At 47.5% G+C, this 22,313-nt stretch overlaps 1 protein-coding gene across 1 annotated transcript in view; it reads left to right on the top strand.

Moving 5' to 3' along the window:
• Positions 1-20,513, top strand: part of FAM78B (family with sequence similarity 78 member B) — an 82,972-nt gene extending 62,459 nt beyond the window's left edge. Inside the window, exon 2 of the mRNA XM_004424852.2 lies at positions 19,766-20,513. Within this exon, the coding sequence (XP_004424909.1) occupies positions 19,766-20,288 (523 nt within the window). The 3' untranslated portion in view covers positions 20,289-20,513. The remainder of the gene's footprint in view (positions 1-19,765) is intronic.
• The last annotated feature ends 1,800 nt before the right edge of the window (positions 20,514-22,313 follow it).

Below are 22,313 nucleotides of genomic sequence, written 5' to 3' on the forward strand. Positions count from 1 at the left end.
CTTCACAGGATTATTGTGAAGATATAATGAGATTGTTCATAAGAGGAGTATTTTGGGAAATGTAAAGTGTTAAGCCAATATTTGGCTATGGTTATTTTCCCATTCTTTCAGTCACCAAACATTTGTGAAGCATCTTCATGGTAGCGGGAGGTGGCAGGACCCACAAAGAATTATGCTTGAGACCCCACCTCCTTGCACCAACCCAACCAGGCAGCCATGGCAGAGTTGTCAAGGCCTCCACCACCCCTTTAGCCCCATCTTCCCTCACTCTTGGCCCGACTTTATGTTCAAGTAATACAGACCCTACTTCTACTCTTTCTGTCCACACCACGCCTTGAGGCCATCACTCGTGGTGCTTCCTCTTCTCATTCTTCATCCAGGACTCCACTTAGAAGCCAATCGGCCTGTATTCAAATCCTGCATTACCCTAGACTAGTTTATTCACCTCCCGAACCCCAGTTCCTCCCATTTAGAATGGGGACAATGCTAGTTCCAGCCTCCTTGGGTGGTTGGAGGACTAATCAGTTAATGCATGTGAAGTGCCATGAATGATGCCTGCACTGAGTATGCCCTCCGTCAGCGTTGGGTGTCATTACCATCACCACCATCCTCCCCCCACGTGGCCTACGCGCCTTTACTGCTGCTTCCGTGATGACATGTCTCTGCCCCAAATAGCCCACATTGTATTGAAGTCATCTACCTCTAAGTCTATCCTCCCGAAATAATGTCAACATTCCCTGAGGGCAGGGTCCCTGTTTTATGAGTCTTGGTGTTCTCTGTACCCAGGACAGTGTCAGGCACATGGTAAGTATTGAAGAAATCATGGAACTGATTTAAAATGAGCCGTATCTCTCAGGTGGCTTTTTTTAATTACTGATTTTGATCGGGGCTATACATTCCCTTCAGTGGGGCTGGTCATAGACATAGAAGGATGGACTTAACCTGTGATCTTGGATGACTTATACCCCATTGTCGTTGGAGAAGTGGCTTCCTCCTTTGGCTCATGGCATTTGCTTCCCCTGCTGACTTTTGCTTTCTCAGCCCAGTCTTCCTGTGGCATAAGGGCTCAGTTTCAGGGCCTGGGCAGGTTTATGTATCAGTGAATGGGCAGATGGTTATGGTGGTCCTGGCTTGGAAAATGGAGAGTTATGACTGTGGTTGTGTGCTCAGGAGCCCTGAAAAGTGGTACATGTGGGGTAGGGCTTACTGTTTCCTAGTTTGCACATTGACATCTTTCAACCCACATGAGAGCACAGGGTCAGAGAGTGGACACGGGAAGAATTATAGAGCCTGGGAGGGACAGGAGGAGCATTGTATAACTGACCTTGGTACGAACCTTTGTATTTTGAAAGAGCTGCATCTGCAAGAGGCTATTACCAGCTTCCTGTTTGGCTTTCCATCCTTCCCTGCCTCTGCTGTTCAACTTTATCATTGCTGCCAGGAGGACGAAGAGCCGAGTCTCACGGAGTCCATGCAGCGTTTTCAGCCACAGGGCTCAGATCATGAGGAAAAGCTGCTATTTTACTCTCACTGCAGTTATGTTACAGAATCTCCTGTCCCCTAGAGAGAGCTCCCTCCTGCTGAGTCCAAGGGATACTTGTGAAATTCCAACTCCCTAGGACACCTGGAGGGCAGGGCCACCCCATACCACAGGGACGTGGGCAACATGGGCCCCTCCACGGAGCCGTCTCCTACTTCCTGGTCCATTTCCCAGCTCCCAGTGCATTCTGGATGCCCCCAGAGTGCACTGCACAAGACCCCATCAGAAGGTAGCCCTGGGGCCGGCCCCGTGGCTTAGTGGTTAAGTGCGTGCGCTCTGCCGCTGGCGGCCCGGGTTCGGATCCCTTGCGCGCACCGACGCACCGCTTCTCCAGCCATGCTGAGGCCGTGTTCCACATACAGCAACTAGAAGGATGTGCAGCTATGACATACAACTATCTACTGGGGCTTTGGGGGGAAAATAAATAAATAAAATTAAAAAAAAAAAAAAAAAAAGAAGGTAGCCCTTCTGGGAGCCTCGAAATAGACCATTCTTCATGGCTGCTCCTCTGAATTCTGAAATTCAGTCACTCCCAGGTCTTTCTGCTGGACTTGTTCTTTCATCTCATAGAGTCCTCTGCTTTCTTCTTGCCCGTCCCACCGTGTTCCTCCTCCTTACCTCGGGCACATCGCCATCACCACTCTTTTCCCAACGTCCTCCATCCTCTTGCCTCCTCTGCAGACAGTCACTGCTTCCACACATGTTTAGGAGATACCACTATGGGCCAGACTGTGGCAGGTCCTCAGTCTATAGTGGTTATCAGAGTCAGTGTGTTCCAGCCCATGTGAAGAGACGGACCTGAAACCATAAACACGCTCACGCATATGTAATTGCAGATGGTGACAAGTTCTATGAATCAGGAAAAGAACAGGGTTCTATAAGAGAGACCTAGTTTAGTTCAGCATGGGGGGAGGGTATGTGCAGATCAGGGAAGGTCCCAGAGGAAATGACACTTGCACTTATAGCTAAGGATTATTCAGAGTTACCCAGGTAAACAATGGGAAAAAGTACTTTCCAGATAGCATATACCAAGGCCCTGAGGCAAGGAACAGCTTCGCATGTTTCAGGACTATAATGGGAGTGGGGATGGGGTGCTAAGAGCACAGAGGAGTACAGTGTGAGATGAAGCTAGGGCGAGTCAGGGGCCAGATTAGGCAGGGCTGGTGGAGCAGGTTAGGGTTTAGGGGTTTGGGTTTTATTCTGCCTGTGATGGGAAGCCTTGGAAGAGTCATGAACTGGGGAGGCCACCAACCCAGCAAAACCCGAACCCCAGATTAATGCAGCATCTCCCTCTTCTGCCTCTACACCTGGGTGGCTGAGGGCTGCAGGAAAAAGTCACAGCCCTCCAGAAGTCAGGCGGGCTGGAATGGTCAAGAAGCCCTTCACAAAGGATCACAGACTAGAAATGGCTTGGCCGTGGCTGGATGTCACTCAGTGAAGCCTGGAAATTGTAATGGGCCTAAAACCTAACATTCCACATAGTTCTCAGGTAACCCCACGTGGCAGCTCCATGAGGGGGCATCGTTATCTCCATTTTACAAATCAGGCAGCTGAGGCCTAGGAGAGCATCAGTGATGAAGTCATGCAGCTGAGTGACAGACTGGAATGTGGACCTGGATCTTCTTGACTTCAATTCCAGTCCTTTTTCTGCCCCGCCCAGCAGGGTCTGTAGAAGAGAGAAATTCCCTTGGGAAGAGAGCAAGCGTGTGGGGGTGGAACGCCGTGGCGCTCAAGGGCCAGGCACATGTGATGCTGGTGTTCCTTCTGAATCCGTGTCAGTTCCCACACAGCTTTGATGGGCTCCCAAAAAAAGGAAGAGTCATAAAGCTCTTGATTTCAATTTAACATCTGAAGAGCATGAGGTTTCAGAGGCCTCTCTTGCAAGCCAGCTGCCCTGCTGGCTCTCAGGCAGATGCCAGAATCATCAGAGCAGAGATGATCCATTTGGGGGCAAAAGCCAGTCCCCCGGGTGTTTGATGGAGATGACCAACAGCTGGAGCAGAATTGGCTCAAAGCGTCCACAGCCTGGACTTCACGGTGGGGGGAGGCTGACTTCTGAACCACCTTCCCCAGGATGCCCCAGACACTCTGCTCTCTGAATCAGTTGCGTTTCTATACACTAATAACGAACTATCTGAAAAAGTAGGAAAACAGTCCCATTTACAATAGCATCAAAAAGAATAAAACCCTTAGGAACAAGTGCCCTCTAACGTCCCCAGCACCCCCAGAATATTCTCTGGCCTGAGTTGGATTCCTCATCTCCCTCCTTGCGTCCAAGTCATTATGTACAGGTTACACCCACCAGGAGCCAGGTCACAACCAGCTTTGTGTCCCCTCCCCTCATATTGCCTTGGACGCAGAAGGATTTCAAAAATTATGTGTTAAAGAAATTAATTAATCCACAAAGGGGGGGGGAGGGAGAGAGGCAGATAAATAATGTAACTTTTTAAAATTGAAAACAGCACAGTCATGTGGGAGGCACCTGGTTTAGGGGAAAGAGCACAAGGTCTCTTGTGGGCTTGAATCCCAGCTCTGCCGCTTGCTAGCTGGGAAAATATAGATGTCACTTAACTTCTGTCTGTCTGAGTTGCTGCATTTGTAAGTCAGGGCTAACGACGCCTCTTTCACAAGGACAGTTATGAAGAACAGTTGAGCTGACTGGTACAAAGGACCTAGCGTGGTGCCTGAAAATGGTAGTTTCCTTCCATCTCTGGAGAGATAAGGGCTTAAATTTGGGCCATGGAGGTGACTGCTCATGTGAATCCTGGCTCCATGGTTTACGAGCGGTATGATCCCGGGCATCACTTCATCTCTCTGTGTCTGTTTCCTCCTTTGCAAAATGGAATGGTGGTAATGGAAGCCACCTGGTAGTGTGGTTACAGACTAAATGAGGGCAGGTGTGTGAAGCACTTACGTTGACGATAGCCAAGAGGGGCATCCCCCCTGGACCGTGCTGCACGTGGCCACGGTGGGGGACCGCTTACATGTCCCTAGATATTTTGGAATCTTTCTGCCCTTCTGGTTTAGTAACACACATGTGAATTCCTCTGTGCTCACATATGTATGTACCTCCACTCCCTGCAGACAGGCACCCCTTCTGAGTGCTAAGCAGGGACCTGTCTAATAAATCATTTTCATGGCCTTGTCACCAGGACACACACTGAGCTGCCGGCACCTCATATTGTCTGCCCCCAGCTTAGCTGCTGCCGGTAACTGCGCATCTGCTGCCCTGTTCAGCGTGCAGTGAATGGTGGTCTGTGAAGAACACACAGTGGAAAGTTAATGAAAACAATAAACTCTGATTTTAAAAGTCTGCCGCTAGACCACTCCACCTCCATCCTCAGCCTCGTGCCTTCTGGATCTGCCTCCCTTCTCTGCTTAGCTTCATGAACCTGACCCTTCCCCACCCTTCCCCCTCCCTCCTTGGGCTTTATTTGGTGGGAACTGGGAGCTCCTTGAAGAAGCAGCAGAGGGGAATGGGCATGCCCACGTTCTGCCCATGCTGTTTCCATCTTCCTGCCCATACCCTGCACAGTGCGGGTGAGAGGTGACCGCTCCCAGCAACTAGCCAGCAGCACCTGGCAGAGTCTTATCCCTCTACCCCCAGGCCTCCTCTGGGACACGCCTCGGTTCTAGTGTCACCTGTGCAGAGAACCAGTGCTTTGCGGATGATGGCTGAGAGGGGAGCATGTTAGGGGACCGCAGTCAATACTGGCTGCCAGCAACCTTCCGTTGTGAGCCATGAGTGGGCACAGGTGCTGGAGAGTCAGGTTCATCCCAGCTTGGCCACCTACTTGCTTTGTGACTTTGGTGAGTGATATGTCTGAGCTACAGTTCCCTTATACAAAAAAATAAAAAAGGAAGGAGAGAGTAACACAGCAGCTACTATGAGGCTGAGGTGTTAAGCATTTCGTAGAATGCTTGGCACATAGTGAGCCCCCAGTTAATATTAGCTCTTACCAGTAGAAGCAGTATTAATAATACTCGACTTTTGAGATTCCCCCCATCTACGTACCTGGATCATCTCAGCTTTGTCACTACAACTGTTTTGTTCATTCTGGTTCCCCTGCTCTTGTTCTTGCTGCAATAAACAGATCTGTTTGACTTTATTTCCTGCTTTCCAGGCTTTGGGCCTCTCCAGACACAGGGGCCAAGGAGCCCCAACCCCAGACCCTGCACTGAACTCCTGATACACATACCCCAGGGTCACTCCTGAGCCTAACCTTGGCTCGGTGGCCCAGACCAGGGTCTGTCAGCCTTTGTACTTGCCTCCCCAGTTCTAGTCCCCCAAAGCAGGCTGAGACCTATAGGTGCTTCTGTAGGGCTAGCTAATGGCGTGGGCAGAAGTGGAAGCGGGCAATGTCCTCTCTTTCCCGGGTTGGAATCAGTGAGCCCCAGGCGGCTCTGATCAGAGGAACTAGGTTTAAACAAGATGATAGTGGACATGTCCTGGCCATGGTGACTTCTCACTGGGTTGCTGGGACCCCTGTGACTAGAGGCAGGAGAAGAGTAAGAATGCTATCTGATACCAGTGGGTTGGTGGTGCCCCTGCACTCCTGCTCAGACACTTGTGCCCAGGAGTCCTGCTCTGGTTCTTTCATTCATTCAGCTGGTAAATACTGAGTGACTTCCTATTAATCTTGGGGAAAATTTGGCAGTCATGTCATTACCAGTATCTCCTTGACCTTGAAGAATCATTCCCCTTAATGATACCCAAATCAATGGGAAGAAATCACAACAACTGCTCTCTAGGCCAGTAGACAGGAAGAGTTCTGAGTTCTGGCCCCAGCCTCCAAACCTGAAACCTCAGCGTTAGGTCTAGATGTCAAAGGATTGCAGAGTGACTGTCTCCACCTCAGGGCTGCCTGGGGCTCCCTGCCAACCGTCCTCACTGTTCCTCATCTCCCTCAGACGCGTGTGCCACCATTAGATTCAGCCCCAGAAAACTAGTTGTCTTTATAAATAACACTTAGAACTGCAGATGTTTTATGCTAAAAGAGTCAATGAGAATGCAGAGCATGCAGTGCCAGAATGTGCCAGTTCACCAAGAAGAGTGAATGGAAGGACCCCAAATGTCCTCCTCTAGGCATCCAGCAGAAGATTCTGTACTAGAAATCCCACTTGAATAACACAAAAAGAAACAAGCAAACCACACCTCCTCCTAGTCAAAGACAAGGAAGGAGAGAAAAAAAATGCAAAGAAAGGGGTTGGGTGTTCACAGTGTCAGGCCTTTCATCGTCACAGGAGCTGCCCGATTCTAGACTCCAGGGGGAGCTCTAGGGGAGGCCTCGCTGGAGGCTGGGAACCAGGTGGTCTGAAGGCAGGAGCGATGTCTCCTTCCACCACCCAATGCACAGGTTGGAAGCATGACAACCAGCAAATCAGAGATGTCCATCAGGGCTCAAGAGCTGCACTGGCTCCCCAGCTGCAGGTGGTGCAGAAGACTCAATCAGGAGGATGCCAGAACCCTGGAGAGGAAAGTGAATGGGGACCCAGGCCCAGCATAGATCCAAGGAAGTGGCCCTGAGCCTCCAGTGGCCTTGGAGCCCAGGGAGGACCAGTTGTATGGGGTCCTGTATTCTGGGAGGAGCAGCTTATCCCTGGGGAATACCCACTGCATTCCTCTCTTCTGAAACCATGACTTCTTCCCTTGTGGCCCTGAAAATCCATCCCACTGGCTATCAGCATAAAGACCGAAGTCTTTGGACATAGAATATAGGAGCTATACATAGCCTCATCCATGAGGTTTATTCATTCTACCCTCTCAGTTTTATAGATGAGGAAATTGAGGGTGAAAGGGCTTGTGTTAGAGAAGGTAGCCCAAAAGCCATCCCAGAAGAGCATGAGAGAGTGGTTTCTGACCAGGCTGGTAGCTTCTAGAGCAGGTATATTTAGACTGGAAAGTCTTCTACCACAAAATTGCAGAATTTGGGAGAGGGGTGTCCTACATCCTCTGTGTTATCCACAAAGTCTAACACAATGTTGAGGACATGGTAAGTGCTCAAAAAACCTTGTGCAATGAATATGTGGATGTGCATCTTTTTTGGTGTGTGTCATGAATAGATCTCTCTCTACCTCAGTGTCTCCATTCTGTAAATGAAATGTGGACATCTACTCTCCTGTTACCTTGTCAGGATGGAAGGGAAGTACTCAGTTCTCTGGCCCACCTGTCACCTGCAGAAAGAGAGGAAATAGGTCTTACCCTTTGAAGAGACTTGGGTCCCAGCCAGTCAGGATTCTCTTTAAATGAGCAATATCCATAATGATATTTCCCATTCATGAAGTACCTACTATGTGCCAGTATAGATTGCTTCTCATAGGTTTTCTCGTTTATTTCTAAAAATGACCTCTAAGATACGTTTTATTATTCCCATTCTTGCTGGAAACTGAAGCCCAAAGAGGCCTAGTCATTTGCCCAAGGCCATGTGGTCAGCAGGTGGTAATGTCCAGAGTTGCACACAGGTCAGTGTGAGTCCCCACCCCACACTGCCTCTCCAGGTCAGCTCCGGCCGCTTCTCGGCCTGCCCGGCTCTGCTCAAACTAGGTTATGTTTCCACCCCTCTTCCTCTTTTTCCCCCAAATGCTTCGCACTCATGATATGCAATCCTGTAGAATAACTCATCACTTTTCATTACAGAATAAATACAAATGATTTTTTTTAATGAGAACATATACAAAATAAAGGGAAAATACCCATAATCTCATAAACAGAGATAACCACTCATAACGTTTCGGTGTATCCATCCAGTAGTGTCTTTTCTCAATTTTAACTAAGATTCTACCTAAAGTAGCAGAATTCCCAAATAAGAAAAACACGTATCCACTCTCCTCCTCTTATCCGTCATTTGCCTGGCTTTTAGGGATGGAAGTAGAGGATTCAGTTGACTGCCATGGTTAGATCGAATGTGTGTTGTGCCCCCACACCCCCAAGTAGCACAACCTGGCCCCTCCGCCTCTCCCAGCACCCGTTGGGCTGGGCTCATGGGTGATGCTGACTGTCAGATGGAGGGCACTCAGCACCAAGCCAGGATCCCCTGGGACACTTGTCGCAACGTGTCTACATCCAGTCCCTCCAGATCCCTTTGGCTGTCACATCGGGCCTCTCCCTTGGACTCTAGCAGAGTCTTCCTGATCTCATCCTGTCTCTGCCCTTTTGAACTAGCCTTACTAGCCGGCCCTGCCTGCCCTGCTGGAAACACTCGCCCTGTTCATTGCAGCAGCTTGAAGGAAGCTCCTGCTTCGGGCTCTTCACGGGAGATGCAGTGAGGCCTGTCCTCAAGATGCCCACGGTCTACTGGAGAGGCAGGCGTGGGGACCTACAAATGCAGCACACTGAGATACACACACAGTCAGCCCCTCTCAGGAGGTGACTTTGAACTGCAAATTGAGGATGAAAAGGAGCCAAGCATTTAAAGAGCTGAGGGAAGAGGGTTCTGGGCAAAGGGAACAGCAAGTCCAAAGGCCCAGAGGTGGGAAGGAGCCTGTCTTCTTCCAGGATGAGACAGGTCATTGTTGCTGGAGTGTAAGGAGCCAAGGAGGCGGTGGTGGCGATGAGGCTGGAGAACTGTTGGGGGCTGTATGACGCAACGTGGATGTTGTAAGTGCGGCAGAAGGCCATCGTGGGAGTTTTCAGGGAGACGGAGCACGATCTGATTTACATTTTTTAAAAACCACATTGTGGCTTGTGGGGGCAGGGCAAGCTTGGACGTGGGGGCCCAGCAAGGAGATTGTTACAGTGTCCTGGAGAGAGGAAAAATGGCTTGGAGAAGGTTGGTAGCCGTGCAGATAGAGAGAAGAGACAAATTCTTGCATCCGACCCATCCGAAGGTCTCTTCAGGCCTTCTTCATCGACGTCGCCTCAGGTAGGCTGTGAGCTCTTTGAGTCCGGGGCACAGACCCCCACCGTGCCTAGCACAGTGCCCATGGCTGGCCAGCTCCGAAAGGGACACAGCCTGGGTCTGCATACCCACCCTGAAGGCGTGTGTGAGGATGCTCCCGTGTTTAAGTCTCCGGCCCGCAGCTCTGTATGGGGAAAGGCACTTTCCTCCAGAAAGCTCAGAATTGGCGTTGGAGGTAAACCATCCTTGGACATGACCCAGAAAAGTGGCCACCGACCCAAGATGCCAGGGCTATCAGATAGGAACAAGCCAGCGGAGACCTGTGGATACCTGGTCAGGACAGGGAGTTCAAGAGAGCAACTGACCTCCAAGTAGTGAAGGATAAATACATGATGAGAAGGTGTCTCCAATGCTGGAGAAACCCAGTCTAAGCAGAACATGAGGGTGCCTGACAAGAGAAGCCTCTCCCTTCAACTTGGGGCCTCTCCCAGCACGGATGGCTCTTTAAAAACACTGGAAATTGTCTTTTCTGCCATGAGAAAAAATGCCTCCCTGTGTGCCAAGAGGAGAAGGATGTGGTCAGAGAGGAAGGGGGCGGCGGGGGAGGTGGGAGGGTGGTATTTACAGGCTTCTCAGAGTCTGACATAAACAGTGCAGAATGAGGAAAAACCGAATTTTAAAACTTACTCTGTAATCGTGGTGCAGACCATCTGAGAATCCGGACGTGTGCCAGCGCCAGGGCTGGGATTGGTGTCTGAGTGGGCTGAGAAGCTGCCCAGAGGCTGGGGGCTTTGTGACTCCCCTGGTGACACGGGGCATTGGCTTTGTGCCCCTCCTGTTTACCCCCCACAGCCCTGAGCGCTGCCCCCACCTGCTCCTTGAAAAGGGGCTCATCTCCATCCTCGCCCATCACTTAACCTCCCCGCCATGGACTGGTTTTTCCAGCTCCTCTGGTGGAGAAGCTTGAGTGGAGGAAAGGTGCTGGGCGCTGCCTTTGCCAAGTCAGAGGTGACACTGAGAAGGAGGCTCCTGGAAGGTGGGCACGTTGCTCTTCTCAGCACTAGATGGAGAAAAGCCTGAATCCTTAGGAAACATGGTGTTCTCTTTAAACTTGCCACATTCCTGAGTGGTAACTCTGCAGGTTTGATCCATGAAATGAAGAGAGAAGGTGGGAGCCCCTTTTCCCAGCATCTAAGTGACAGCAGTCACTATTCCTTTAAGAGCAGGCCCAACGAGGTGGGTAGACCACAGACTCTCAGAACAGTGCCTGTGATGTGATCAGGACTGATACCCAGCAATAGAACTGGAGCTGGGTCTCGGAGGTTCCCTGCCCTGCCTGCATTGACCCTTTAATTGGTGGATTTTGGAGAGATGCAGGGTCCTGGGGGGGAACCTGGCTAGCCAGGGAGGAGGTACTTGGGCAGACGGGGGTCATTTTAGCAATTGTTCCAAAAATATTTCAATATTCTAACAACTCGTATGGTGATAGCAGTGTGTACCAGCTAATATCATCCATGACTGTTATCATTAATTTTTAGAGCCTTTGGACCACTAATTTAGTACCAGGGAGTCATTGTGAGGAAAGCACATGATTCAGAATCAGATCTTGGGTTCGCAATGCAATTCTGCCATCACCAGCTATGTCACCTCGAGCAAGTTCCTTATTGTGTAATGGAAAGTGGAATGACATCTACCTCCTGTGACTGATGTAAGAGATGGGGGCACTGCTGTTTCTGAGAGCACTATGTCAATATTAAGACTAAACAGATGTGAGTAAAGACACACATACCCAAAGAAAATTCTAGATTGGAATTGTCCAGAGTTTCGGAGCTGTGGATCCAGATCTCCCACCTCCAGCTGTCCCTAACATTTGTAGGATCCAGGGTAAGAATACAAACGAAGGCCCACATACTATATTTCTAAATATTAATTTTAATTATAAGTGAAACTAATAGAATGCTAAGGGTGTAAGTCAGACTTACAGAGTGCTAAATCACATAAGTTCTGTCCTCCTACCTTGACAGATATACCTTTATAACAACTAGAAAGCCAGGTTCAGGTTTAGAATTCTTGGACTTCTCAAAGTTCTGTGCCAGAATGTAGCAGCGTAGGAGCAGCCGACCCTCAGCCAGCGCCACCCACTTCTCTTCCCACCCCTGGCTCTGTACCATATCGCGAGACAGGGACCATCACGCATATGCGTGTGGACACCTAGCACACATGTCCAAACTCCATCCACACCCCCAACAAACAGCCATGCTTTCGCCAATCCTTGGGCCCTGGTGTGCACACGTAGGTGGAGTGGACTCACCTTAGGAAGACAGACCAGGAAAAAAGGCCTGTATAGACCCTGGAGGCAAGTTTGGGGGCATATGGGTGGGAATACTGAGATCTCAGGTGCCCAAGGCGTGGTCTAGAAAGAGGAGCACAGGCTCCAGGTGGGCACATCCTCTTAGCCCCACAGACTCCTTGCCCAATGTGGAAGGGCGTGGTCAGAAGATACCAGAGTGGGTCCCTTTAAAGTATAGGGCCAGGCAGGGGCTCCTCTCACCTGGGCCTAGGAGCAGTATCATGCTGGATCTCAAAGCCTCCCATGAGCTCTACAGGCTTGAAACCACCAGTCCTGCATGTATGGTTCCCCTAACTCCCATCCCACACTTCATCAGGGGACATTAGTATCAACAGTGGCCCTGCACACCTGCCTACTCTCTGCTTTCAAGAATGTTGCTGCCGGCCCCCCATCCCCTTAAGGACCACAGGGCTTCAGGGGGAGCAAAGTGGGGCTCCTTCAGAGAGGTTGCTCTGCCCCTCATGGGCACTGGATGAACTGGCTGTGTCTAGGTGGAGCCTGGACCTCAACCCAGGGACCACTTATTTGAATGAAATGCTTCACGTGAGCTTGTTTGATTGAGATTTGCCTCTTTCTTCTAAAAACAGGATGCAGAAAGCATGAAGGTTGCGATAATCGATGTTTTCATTATTAGCTCCATTGGCGAGTCCATTAGCTGTGAGCTTTGGGTCAATGGCTGATTGTCTCAGACAAAAACCCAGTGTTTATCACAGTGAGGAGAAGGGTTGTTGGGGAAGTAGAGGAATGAGATAACTGATATTGACCTGGTGTGGTATAGTTTACAGAGCATGTGCTCACACATCATCACCTCATTCGATCCTTATAATAGCTCCCAGGTGTAAGGAGGCCTGGAGTTGTTTTTCTTCCCATTTTACACATGAGGAGCCTGAGGCTGACAGGGGTGACTTGCCTGAGGTCAGCTGTTACCTGGGGACTGACACCCACACCTCCTGAGGGCAGTTCTAGTGCTTCCTCCTTCCACCACACCAAAGACTTCAAGGAAGGAGCCATGAGATTAAGAACTCAAAGGAGTTCTTCCCACAAGTGTGGGGCAGGAGAAAAGGCAAAAGTTTGGGGTCAGAGAGACCTGGCTTCAGATCCTTGCACTGCCCCTTCCCATCTATATGACTTTGCATGTTTTGCTTTGAGCTTCTTTTCCTTGTGAATGAACAGCGTATAATAATCCCTGCCTCATGTGGTTACTGCCGAGCGCTAGCACATTTAAGGGTTCAATGGCTGTTAGTTTCCTTCTTTCCCTGACCCTGCCCCCGTCTCTGTTCCTCACTAACACCTAAACTGAAATGGCGTTTACTTTGTGCCACACACAGTGCTAGGTACTTCCCACTCATTATGTCATTTAATTCTCACACCAAGTACATCAAGTAAGTACTGTTATTATGCCTATTTTATAGATGGGGGAGCTGGTATAGAAAAGGCAAGTAACCTGTCTCCTTCACGGACTAGTAAGTGGGAGCACTAGGTTTACCAGCCTAGGCTGTCTGGTTCCAGCGGTGCTTCCGGCCACTATGCACGAGCAGCTCTCTGCTTCATCTTTCTTCTCCCCTTCATTGCTCAACTTCTTGAAGGGATTACCTGAACTCTCAATTTTTTCTTGTGCTTGTTCATTCCCTCTGTAATCTCCAACAGAATGGCCTCCACCAGCATATCTTTACTGCTGTCTAAAAATTAATAATCTAACTAGCTTCTTAACCCTTCTCTCTTCAGTTTGTGTGGCTTTGACACTAATGAATCCCTGAAATTCTCTTGACTTTGGGAACTAGTTCTCCCCCTTCGCTAGCTGTTTTGCTTTTCAGATTCCTCTTTGTCTTCTGGCCATCTAAACAAACCTCCTTAGATCTCTCTTTCATCCCCAAAGATCTCACCCATCACCATCACATCAACTGATCTCCATGCAGACAGTCACCGGATTTATATCTCTGGCCTCCTAAGCACTAGACCCAACTTTGCAACTCCACAAAAGCAGCAGCATCCCAATTAAATTCATAGTCTCCTCCCACCTTTCACTTCAGCTCAATTCAATACTTATTTATTCAGCAAATAATTTCAAACTCCTTCTATGTGCGAGGCACTGTTCTAGGTACTGGAGATATGGTAGTGAATAAGGCATAGGAAATCCCTGCCTTTTGGGGAGTGGGATGAGGGGAGACAGACCATAAGCAAAGTAAATAAGTTAAATGGTATATTAGAAGGTACTAGGGAGAAAAATAAAGCAGAGACGGGATGGGGCGTGCTGGGGCAGGAGGTTGCAATTTTAATATGGTTATCAGGAAAGGTTGCACTGAGGACGTGATAGTTGAGCCAAGAATGATGGAGGCAAGGGAGCAAGCCTTTCAGATTTTGAGGGAAGAATGCTTCAGATGAAATGAACAGTAAGTGCAAAGGCCCTGTTTGCTTAGCATGTGCAATGAACAGCACAGAGGCCAGAATGGATAAGACCAAGAGAAAAGGAGATGAAGTCAGAGAGGAAATGGGGAACCAGATCATGTAGGGTCACATAGGCCCTTTTAAGGACTTAGACTTTTCCAGAGTGGTTTGGGAGCCATGGAAACATTTTGAAAAGAGGAGTGACACAATTTCATATGTTTAACAAGATCTCTGTGGCTGCCATGTTGAAAATAGGCTGAGCAAAATAGGCAAAGCAGAGGTATTAGCAAGGAGACCAGTTAGAAGGCTATTGGTGTACTCCAAGAGAGATAGCTTTAGCTTGGACCAGGGTAGTGGTGATGGAGGTGATGGGAAGGAGTTGAATTCTAGATATATTTTGGTGGCATCAACAGAATTTACTGATAGCTAGTTGTGGAGTGTGAGAGAGTGGTCAAGAGTGACTCCAAAGTTGTTGGCAAGTGGGTAGTTGTGTATACGGATCTGGAGCAAGCCAGGCAGGAGATAGAAATTTGGAAGTCATCAAAGTAGGTGGTACTTAAGAGCCATGTGACTGGATTCGCCAAGGGAATGTGAGTAGATAAAAAGAAGAAGACCAAAGACTGAGACCTGGCCCCCCCAAAGTTAAAAGGTTGAAAAATGAAGCAGAACCAGCAAAGGATACTGAGAAAGAGATAGTGAGATACAAGGAGAAACAAGAACAGTAAGCTTGCACTGCGTGCCAGGCACTGTGTTCTGGGCAAAGAATACAAAGACAAATGTGACTCCATCCTTCCTCTCTAATGGAGGAGTCAGGACTTTGTGCCCTGAAATACCACTGGGGGGCGGGGGGGGTCCAGGCATGGGTGTGGAATGTCAGTAACAGTGAGACCATACCTGTTACTTCTGAGTATGATTTTACACACACACACACACACACACACACACCAGTCAACCGTGCTTGCCTCTTCTGAGTGATTGCTTTACTTTATCTCCCCTTTTGTCTCTGACAGGCAATCAATTACCAAACCTTAGAGAATCTACCTTTGCAGTATCTCTTGTATGTGGCCCCTCTTCCCCATTCCCTCCACCACCAGCCTCAATGAAAGCCTCATTAAAGATCACCTAGAATGTTGCAAAAGCTCCTAAATGTCTTCATTCCCTCCCTTTAGCCCTCTAATTCTCCTTTTTACATTACCCTTCTTCCTGGCACATCACTCTCCTGCTCAAAAGTCCCACCACCCCTAGGATGAAGCCCAATGCCTAAACCCATTGTTAAAGGTACTTCACAGGCTGACACTACCCTGCCCACCAGCCTTGTCTCCACTCTTCCCAATGCTAGCCCTCACAGGTGGTCCCTCTGTTGCCTGGACACTCTGTGTTCATGCTTGATGTTACACGTTTGCCCTTGATGGAACCTCCTCACACCTGGGAGTGCCTTTCTTTATTCCCAGCAGTTCATATCCCATTTCCTCCACAAAGCTTTCCCCTACTCTAGCCTGCATGGGTGTCCATGTCTCAGATTTCCTGTGTCACTCAGAGTCTGTGTCACTCATTTTTGTATGTAGATATATGATGGCATGAACAGTCACTAAATACATTTATAATCACCAATTCATTCAGTTTTATTTATATGTGACTTGTCCGCCTCCCCCTCAAGGATAAATAACGTTCACTGTTAGGCATGGTGCTATTCTGGTAATAGATCCTAAATGAATAGTAAATGTTAGTTTTTTTTGAAAGGTGAGTATATAAAGTGTAAAACTGTGATAAGGCACTTTGTTGTATACAAGCTCTACCAAGTTCCAGATATATAGGCATGAAAATGATTCAAATAAAATATTTATTTGTTCCTTCAACAAATTAAGATCTATTAGTGCCAAAACTAATGATTTCTGCTAGATACTAATGATTCAAAAATAAGTCACAGTCCCAAGCCTCAAGGAAATCATAGTATAATGGGGAAGATAGATACATAAACAAATAATAATAATATAATTTGGGACCTGTAAAGATCTGGATATATACATGGAAGCATGGAAGAAAGGCTTCCTGGAGGAGGTGATGCATATAATGATTCTCAAAGGGTGAGTAGTTAGATGCAGTGAGACTTGAGGAGGGGAAAGAGCAGTGCAGGCAGAGGACACGGCATGAGCAAAGGGACAGAAGTGAGAAACAGCATGGTGTGCGGGGACGGGGAGGCCAGACCATGTCCAGGGGCCACTTACGTCTTTTTAAGGAACTTGGATTTTATCCTGTGGATGATGCCAGTGATGTCCATGTAGTGGAGGTTTCGAAGGGTTTTAGATATAGAAAGTACATAATCAGATCTGTGTGTTTGAACACCACTGCAGCCTAAAAGGTGCATTTGAGAAGGATCAGGGTTGGATGCAGACAGACCATTTATGGACCATTAAGTAGACCAGGTGAGAGATGCTGAGGACTTGGATTAAATGAGGGTGGTGAGAGTTGGATGGAGAAAAGAAGATAAATTCAAGCATCACTATGTGGCAAAATTTACAGGATGCAGTGATACAGTAGCTGTGGCTGTCTAGGAGAGGGCATAGGAAGAGCCAAAGATGACTGTCACTTGTGGTCTGGAACACTGGATGAGCAGTGGGCCACCCCCTGCAGCAGAGATAGGGGAAAAGGCCTAGTTTATGGTGGAGATGATGAGTTTGGTTTGGGTCATGTGGAATTTGAATTGCCTCCACCATCCCATTCAAAGTAAGTGATCCTAGAGTAACTCCAGTGCTGCTGTCCTTTTTTGAACTTTTCAGGGACTTCTTTGAAAACGATTATCAAAGCCAGTTTATCAGCTGCATAAATCAGTCATGCATTTTACCGGCATTAACTCTCTTTTTGCCAAAAAAAAAACAAAAGAGCCACCGTCTTGGAATGCACGTTACTACCTATTTTTCATGAAAGAAATAAAAATATGACATTTTTCAAAAAGTAACCTACTCTCTAGTCATACTTAAGTCATAATGAATTTTGGCTACTTCTAAAATTAAACCTTCCCTTAATAATGTCCCTGGGGTCCCCGGGGCTGTGGAAAAGAAAATGCCTCAGACACCAGGGATTTTCAATAGAACAGTGGCAGAAGTTACAGCAGTGTGGCTGGAATGAGTGCACAGCCTCTCAAGGTCACCACACCCATTGGCTACACTCGGCCAGATGCCTTTGTTCTGCTGTGACGATTAAGAAGCCTGTGTTAGTTCTCTATTCCAGAGAATCTTCCAAGACAAGGGTATCTTCCTTCTCTTCCAAAGAAGGTACAAGAGTGTACTTTTATCTCTGTTTTCAGAAAATCTGGGACCAAGCTAAGCTTTGTGATTTTCCCATAAGACTGATCTCTATGGCCTGGGCCCAAGTCTCTGCTCACATAGCTCTGGGCAGGAAGATGGGGGCAAAAATATGAACTGTAAAGACAAAGTAACTGAATTGACCTGCAAGATAGCCAGTCCTGAGAAGGACAGTGTTAGAATCAAAAACCAAATTCCCTGGGCAATACGCCACAGTTGGCACACTGTTTAGGTCAGGAGATCAAGTACAGTTTTACACTGTTGGGAATACTTGTCGTCTGGTCCCACAGAGGAACCCAAAGGCCATCAGGGCCTGGTCACTGTAACCAAAATGAAGAACAAGATTGCGGCAACACAGAAAATAAATACCTGGTGACTGAATAATTGTCTCAACCCTTTGGCTGGGGGCATGAAGCTGACTCCAGTGTGGCCATTTCATAAAACCAGCAAGCAGATTATGTCTGACCTCTGACCCATGAGCGGTTATATCCCACTCAAACAACATTTACTGCCTTTTGTACAATAAGAAATGGCTGTAGAATTATCTGGAAGCTACTCCCTGGCACAGCTACAACTAACATGTATAGCAAAATGGACTGTCTCTGACTTTCTGCCTCAGGTCAATTCCTGTCCCTTAGTTTCTGCCAACTGTGATACACTGCAGTTATTCCCAGCAGTTATCAAGGGCATGGAGACAAGAGAAAGGGTTCTTGCAGCTGTGGGCTCACCTCCTCCCACGCAGTCTAGCCCTTCCTTCCCTTCAGGCTGGGCTGACTAGCATAGGGAGTGCTGGGGGAGTAGGGGTGGGGGGGTGGGCAGCAGGAGGCAGTGGTTAGTGTCTCCATGTCCCCATGTGACCGTAAAGGATGCTGAGACGTTTCAGTGTGAACGTGACAATGCAACTCCCTTTTAGGCCATTTGTATGAAGCCCTGCAGGATCTTCTGTCACTTCATAAGAAGAAGAACTACATACCAAACAAGGCTACCACCTCTTAGTGGATTAATAGAACAGTCTCATTCCTTTCTTCAGTTATTAATTCTTAATGCAATATTACCGAGAATCATTCCTGGTCCCAGCAGTGGATATATGGAGGGTGCATATCCAGGCTCTGCTGACTAATCTTCTGCCCCTTCAATTAGGTTTCAGTCCAGCTCCCCATGGCTGCTCTGGTAGCTGCTAACTCATTGGACAGCCTGAGTCCCCTCCACTCTGATTTCCTCCAGCATCGTGGAAGGGCACTTCAGGAGACAGTATGGTATAGTGGTCACAAGCATAGGCTTTGGAATCAGACAACTCCCAGCTCCACCTCTTACAATCTATAGAACCCTTGGCATATACCTTAACATCTTTAAGCCTCCATCCTCTCATGTGTAAAATGGAAGTAAAACTTCATTTATCTTGTGGAATATGTTGAGCATTAACTGAGATAACATAGTTTGGCACAGTGGTTGGAATAGAGTAAGCGCTCAGTAAGTATCAGCTATGATGGTGATAATAATGATGATGATGATGAGCAGTCCATGGCAAGGGGGAAAGGCATGGGCTAAGACTGGGGTACATGTCTTCCTTTCTCCTTTTATACAAGGTCGGGGACAGCCAGGAGGAGTAGGAAGGTGCCCAGAATGGCAAGTTTGTTAAACTAAGCAATTAGACTTCCAGGATGTACTTGAAGCCAGTGGGAAACCAGCATATTAGAGACTGTGTGTGCCAGCCTACAGCACAACTTTCACATTGAGGTGGTTTCCAGAAGGTGACCATTATGTCCTTTTGTTATCAGTTTCTATGTCTATGTTTTCAAAGTGCTAGATTAGCCAATGGCTGAAATTTCAACATCCCTTTTCATTGAGTAAAAATTCTACTACTGTGATTTCCTAGGAAATTATTGTGACCTTTAACTTTGACTCCTTTTGCCCTCCTTTCCACCTGATACCTCCAAGTACATCAAATTTCAACCACCACCTCTTCCTAATAAACAAACTTTATTCATACTTGCCAAGAAAGCGGTTCTTGCAATGGAATGCCTCTACACAGTTGATTACCGTTGCACCATCCCAGCTAGTTGTTGCCTCTTAGTGGGTCTCACAGATGCCTCTTTGAGCTTCCTGAGTCCAGCTGGACCAGCTATGGCTTTATGTCACTTGTTTTGGTATTGCTTTTTTATTTTTGTTTTGTTTTGATTTGTTCCCACTTAATCCTGAAACAGCGCAGCATAGAACTTTTTGTTGAGTCCCCCTCTGAACTTCTCATTTTGCCCAAGTTGACTGTGTTAGTAAGTGGTGGGCACCTCTCCAGCTTTTGAAAAATTTATTGAGCCTCTTCTTTTCTTGTGCATCTCTTCTGCTTTGCCAGGTCAAGCTGGGAACTGCCTGACTTGAGGGAAGGGAGAGTAAAAGCCATCAGTGACTCAGATGGTGTGAGCTACCCTTGGTACGGGAACACCACAGAGACTGTGACCCTGGTTGGCCCCACCAACAAGATCTCCAGGTTCTCCGTCAGCATGAATGACAACTTCTACCCCAGTGTGACGTGGGCAGTCCCAGTGAGTGACAGCAATGTGCCATTGCTCACAAGGATCAAGAGGGACCAAAGTTTCACTACCTGGCTGGTGGCCATGAACACCACCACAAAAGAGAAGATCATTTTACAGACCATCAAGTGGAGGATGAGGGTGGACATTGAGGTGGACCCTCTTCAGCTCTTGGGGCAACGGGCCCGGCTGGTGGGCAGGACTCAGCAGGAGCAGCCCCGGATCCTGAGCCGGATGGAACCCATCCCCCCCAACGCACTAGTGAAGCCCAATGCCAATGATGCCCAGGTCCTCATGTGGAGGCCCAAGCGGGGGCCACCTCTGGTTGTGATCCCTCCTAAGTAAAAGCAGACTGGCCTGACTGTGTGTGGAGCACATACCGCTGAGACATGCAGTGAGGTTGCCAGGAGTGGCAAGAGCCAAACTGAGTTTCTGAGCCAAAGCAGACCTCTTGGTTTGCCAGCCTATGCAGCCACTTGTGAAGAGTAGGCCTGCTCCTTGGGCGGTAGAACCATAATCCTTAGGAAAAGTTCTTTCTTTTAGGAATAAAGAAATCACTGATTTGACAGACTTGCTGTGATTACCATGCAAGTAGCCATATTTTGGAGCTGACCAGGATGATTCTTTTATATGAACTATTGACCATTTCTTTCCTGTGAGATGCAGGGGATGGAAACGAAGTTAAACAGTGCCTGTGGCAAATGCTGCTTCCCAACCAATTAGAAGTGGGCGTGAAAACATCCATACCAGGTGTTTGTAAGACAGACAGTTCTACTGTCTGACTGGAGGGTGCTAGGGAGAGGGGTGGAATGGAGGTCAGGTGGTGAAGAGAATGGGCGATGGGGAGAGGAAGAAATAAGTTGTTATTACAAATTAATACCTGTGCATTTATTAGTTGATCATCAGATTGTCAACACACTCACTGGAATGAAGGAAACACTTAGAAAGCTGGAGATAAGCTGGTATTGGGCTCCCTTCTGAGGGGGGGGGGAAAAAAACAAAAAAAAACACCCCCCCAGGAACTGTCCGAGGTGCTGATGTGAACTAACCAATGGTAACTCTCAATGGTTCCATCTACCCACCTCTTTCCAAAAATTGATTATTCAGAGTATCCTCAATCACAGTATTTAGATAGATAGTTCTTGTATTCTGCAGTAGCTATGATGTTTGGGCCCTTCACTATGTTTTTAGTGAAACTTGAATTGTGATTTTGTTTACAGCTGCTTATTCTGCTCTGGTTACCAGCCCTAAATTTACAAAAAGATAAATAAGCCATGAATTCATGAAGAGTTTCAAAAACATCTCAACAAATAAGAATAGAATTTTCATTCTTTGGGGTTTTTTTTTGGTTTCTGAATGATTGGAACACACACTTGTATGCATGGGCACACCTGTACAGGCACACATGCAAGCATGCATGTCAGGATGCATATGGCATAATTACTAGCAGATCTGCCAGCAGGATCTGCATATGTACTTGTAGCCTTTATGCATACACAGTACATACAGTGTGTATCTATATATGTTTATTTTAGCTGGATTTCACAGAAGCTCAACTTTAACTGCTTGAACATTTGTGAGAAAGTGCTCCATAAAGCTTAACTTCAGAGCTCTTTAATGAAAATCTGAGCCACTCACATTAAGAGAGACTTTTTTGCTGAAGTCCAACCAATAAAGGTGAGAGACTATATTTTCTTTAGTCAGGGCAATTTAAAACTTTTTAAAGTTTTCAGTCTCTGCAAGATGAATTTTTCTAGTTTAAATGACCCAAAAAAGAGCTTTTCCTTTATTCTCAGTAGTGCAAATTGTGATCCATATATATAAAGAGAGAGAGAGAAAGAGATCCTTGTTCAAAATGCCCCGTGCAGGGGCCGGCCCACTGGCACGAGCGGTTAAGTGCGCGCTCCGCTACGGCGGCCCGGGTTCGCCAGTTCGGATCCCAGGCCCGCACTGACGCACCGTTTGGCAAGCCATGCTGTGTTGGCGTCCCATATAAAGTGGAAGAAGATGGGCACGGGTGTTAGCCCAGGGCCAGTCTTCCTCAGCAAAAAGAGGAGGATGTTAGCTCAGGGCCAATCTTCCTCACAAAAAATAAATAAATAAATAAATAAATTCCCCATGCAAAATAATTATAAAACTCTGTGGATTTTATGGATGGATACTGCCTGTCTAATTTCAGAGGTGAGAGAGTTGAGGTTCAGAACAATTATAGTCCCATGATTGGCTCCAAAGGCTTGTCTTCTACCAGAGTTTGAGGATGGAGAAAGAAAATTGGGAGGACTTGTTTATAACTTTTATTAAAAATGCAATTTAGCCTAATTTCTTCCAGGCTCTAGTCCCAGGGGACGATGCTTTTTTTTTTTTTTACAT

Source organism: Ceratotherium simum, chromosome 2 (genome assembly GCF_057802395.1).
Source record: "Ceratotherium simum simum isolate JZ-2026a chromosome 2, ASM5780239v1, whole genome shotgun sequence".
Taxonomy (NCBI): domain Eukaryota; kingdom Metazoa; phylum Chordata; class Mammalia; order Perissodactyla; family Rhinocerotidae; genus Ceratotherium; species Ceratotherium simum.